This window comes from Cebus imitator, unplaced genomic scaffold (assembly GCF_001604975.1).
Source record: "Cebus imitator isolate Cc_AM_T3 unplaced genomic scaffold, Cebus_imitator-1.0 Scaffold203, whole genome shotgun sequence".
Taxonomy (NCBI): Eukaryota; Metazoa; Chordata; class Mammalia; order Primates; family Cebidae; genus Cebus; species Cebus imitator.
Window position 1 is genome coordinate 337,397 of NW_016107518.1, and position 3,353 is coordinate 340,749.

Here is a 3,353-nt window from a genome sequence, read left to right on the forward strand (position 1 = left end):
AAAAAAAAAAAAAAAAAAAAATGCCAGGCACAGTGGCTCCTGCCTGTAATCCCAGCCCTTTGCGAGGGCAAATTCCCAAGTAACTGCAACTACAGGTGCTAGCCACAATGCTGGGCTAATTTTTGTATTTTTTGTAGAGACAGGGTTTTGCCTTGTTGGTCAGGCTGGTCTTGAACTCCTGACCTAAGGTGATCCACCCGCCTCAGCCACCAAAAGTGCTGGATGACAGGTGTGAGCCACTGTACCAGCACTCTTCTTTACATTTAAAATTTTCAAGCTTATGACTGTATTAACTATTCGAAAATAACTAATGACATTTTTTTAAATGGGGAGAGGAAGAATCATCTGGGAATATATTCTGCAAGACACCCAGAGTCACAGGAAACCATCTCTGCCAAACACATCCAGTGATGCAACACTGGGCAAAATGTAGACTGTATGGAAATGATGCAGCTGTTAGTCATGTCTTCTGATCCCTAATTCCTTAATTTATGACCCGGAAGAGGCCCATGCTGCACTGGGAATGTAAGGATCAGTCCTGCCTTCGGAGCAGCTCAGCCCCAAACACTCTTATCCTGCTCTCTTTCCCTGTCTGCACATCTTGGCACTTAGAATTAAGTGTATGGAAGACATTTCCTCAGATTCCCTTAGGAATTATTTGTCTTCAACTCCCAAGAGTGAAGGCAGATGGGAAGACTACAGCAATCCCAGCATTCAGAGTGCAGGAGCCACACACAAGCATCCCAGGGAATGTGGGGAGTGAAAGTCTGGGCGTGGCTTTCACAAGTTCCTGAACCACAGGGCTCAGTACTGCTGCCAGGAAAAAAGGAAGAACTTAACCGAATAATTGAGTTTTTGCTTTCAAACCTTGGTCCTCCCTACTTCCTCATCCTTTCCTAAGCTCTGGGTATAAAAGAAAAACCTACCTCTGCCAGGATTTACCCCTCCCAACCTTGTGGGCAAGAAGATCAGCCTACAAAGGGTCTACTTTGAAGGGGACTCTGCAGACAAGCCTAGAGCCTCCTGAATGGTTCACAGCTCCTAGCCCAGAGAATGAAGCCAAGGAGTTAAAGCTGCCTTACGATTTCTGCAGTTCCAGTAATCGCTGGCGGCGCTCACTCTGCTCCAAGGAACTGAACTTGGACTTGTACTGGGACAGGCGGGGGTGTGGGGCAGCTGTGCTGTTCAGATCTTGAGACACAGAAAAGCTACTAGCCAGGGCTCGGCTCAACTCTTCCATCTTCCCTACAAAGGAAAATGTAAGAAAACGGTTCATTCATTTCATGTCATCTCCTGTATACAGGCAGTTATGATATGATGGCCACATTCCTCAACAAAAAACCTTAATGCAAAATCATAATTGTTTCCATAAGAAAAGGAAGTTTAAGGCTAAATGAGTCATATATTAGCAATAACATTATTTTCCTACAGATATTTTATTTATTTATTTTGGGGGGGAGGAGACAGGGTCTCTCTTTGTCACCCAGGCTGGAGAGCAGCAGTGCAATTACAGCTCACTGTTGCTTCAATCTCCTGGGCCCAAGCGATCCTCCCACCTCAGCTTCCCCAGTAGCTGGGACCACGGTGTGCACCACCACACCCAGCCAATTTTAAAATTTATTACTACAGACAGGATCTCCCTACATTACCGAGGCTAGTCTTAAACTCTCAGACTCAAGCAATCCTCCCTACTCAGCCTCCCAAAATGCTGGGATTATAGGTGTGAGCTACTGTGCCCAGCCTTTTCTGCGTAGTTCCTCTATAGTTTCCTAAACACCCATCACTCAGTAACCAATATAACTATGAAGCTTATTCAATTGGTGGTTTAATTCTCAACTATGTGCCAACTCATATTATTAAAATTTAGCTCCAGAGGAAACAGTGGTTCTAGGGTCCCTAGAGGAAGAAAAGAGGAGTCAAAAACCCCAAACTCTGGCCAGGAAGGGTGACTCATGACTGTAATTCCAGCACTTTGGGAGGTCAAGGCAGGAGGATCACTTGAGGCCAGGAGTTCGAGACCAACCTGGACAACGTAGTGTGACTCTGTCTCTACTTCTTAAATAAAAAATTAAAAAATATTTTAAAATATAGTTCATTAAAAAAAAAAAAACAACAACAACTAGGCCGGGTGTGGTGGCTCATACCTGTAATTCCAGCACTTTGGGAGGTTGAGGTGGGCAAATCACGAGGTCAGGAGTTTGAGACCAGCCTGGCCAACATGGTGAAACCTCATCTCTACTAAAAAAACATACAAAATTCGCTGGGCGTGGTGGCAGGTGCCTGTAATCCCAGCTACTCAGGAGGCTGAGCCAGGAGAATGGCTTGAACTAAAGAGGCAGAGGTTGCAGTGAGCCAAGATCACGCTACTGCACTCCAGCCCAGGGGACAGTAGGAGACACCGTCTCAAAAAACAAACAAAAAACTAAATCTGGCTGTTACTTCCTCATTTGTTTTGGTTTTGGGTGGGCAGAAAGGTGGTTTCAGGGCCATTTATGTGGGACTCACTTGGAAAAGAGCTAGGTTGTGGAAGGCTGTCTAACAAGTAACGCCAGTGCTCCAGTAGTGTGAAGAGCTTACAAAAAGTACATTAGGAAACAAGACAGGCATGGATGGATGTCATTTTGAAAATGGACCCTAAAGAATGAGAGTGGGGAAAAGGGTGAATTCACACTCCTGAGAGCCTTAGACAGTAAGAAAACAGGAACATTTGGGAGAAATCTGACTCGCACTGCTGGACTGGCCCAACCTTCTGGTTCTAGTGTAAGCCAGGGGCACCTCCAGTGCTTCACCTCCATCCCACGCCAGGTCCAGTGCACTGAGCACCAAAATCAACAGGTTCGTTCTAGAGCCACCCCAGTGAAAACACAACTCCAGAGGCCTCTACTTGGCCAGTGAGTTACTTTCCATTGCACAAGTGAAGTCAGATCTTTTTCTTTATTTGAAACATTACATTTTGTTTAATGTCAAGGAACTTAAAAATCATGGTTTGCCAGGCGCCGTTGTGCTCACCTGTAGTCCCAAATACTCTGGAGACTGAGACAGGAGGTTCACTAGAGCCCGGGAGTTTGAAGCCAGCCTGACCTTTTACTCTATCTGTAGAAAGAAAAAAAAGTGTGGCTAAATACACATATCATGAAATCACCATCGAAACCATTTTTAGGTGTACAGCTCTGTAAAGTTAGGTATGTTCAACACTGTTGAGCAACCAATCTCCAGAACTTTTTATCTTGAATAACTGGACCTCTATACCTTTTAAACATGAAAGGAACTTTTTTAGTAGATAAGATTAGCATATTATCAGTTTGAATTTTTTTTTTTTTTTTTTTTTTTTTTTTTTTTTTTTTTTTTTTTTT

General features: G+C 44.1%; 1 protein-coding gene across 5 annotated transcripts in view; it reads right to left on the reverse strand.

Annotated features, from left to right (window-relative positions):
• The window catches only part of LOC108317481 (snurportin-1), a 41,965-nt gene that overhangs the window by 24,124 nt on the left and 14,488 nt on the right, over nt 1–3,353 (reverse strand). For 3 of the 5 annotated variants that reach the window (XM_017547986.2, XM_037745525.1, XM_017547984.2), the window contains exon 2: nt 1,083–1,245. In XM_017547986.2, coding sequence (XP_017403475.1) covers nt 1,083–1,240 — 158 coding nt within the window. In that variant the 5' untranslated portion in view covers nt 1,241–1,245. Of the gene's footprint in view, nt 1–1,082; nt 1,246–2,505; nt 2,629–3,009; nt 3,083–3,353 lie in introns of those variants that run through there. The other 2 variants (XM_017547985.2, XM_017547987.2) reach the window with 2 other exon arrangements.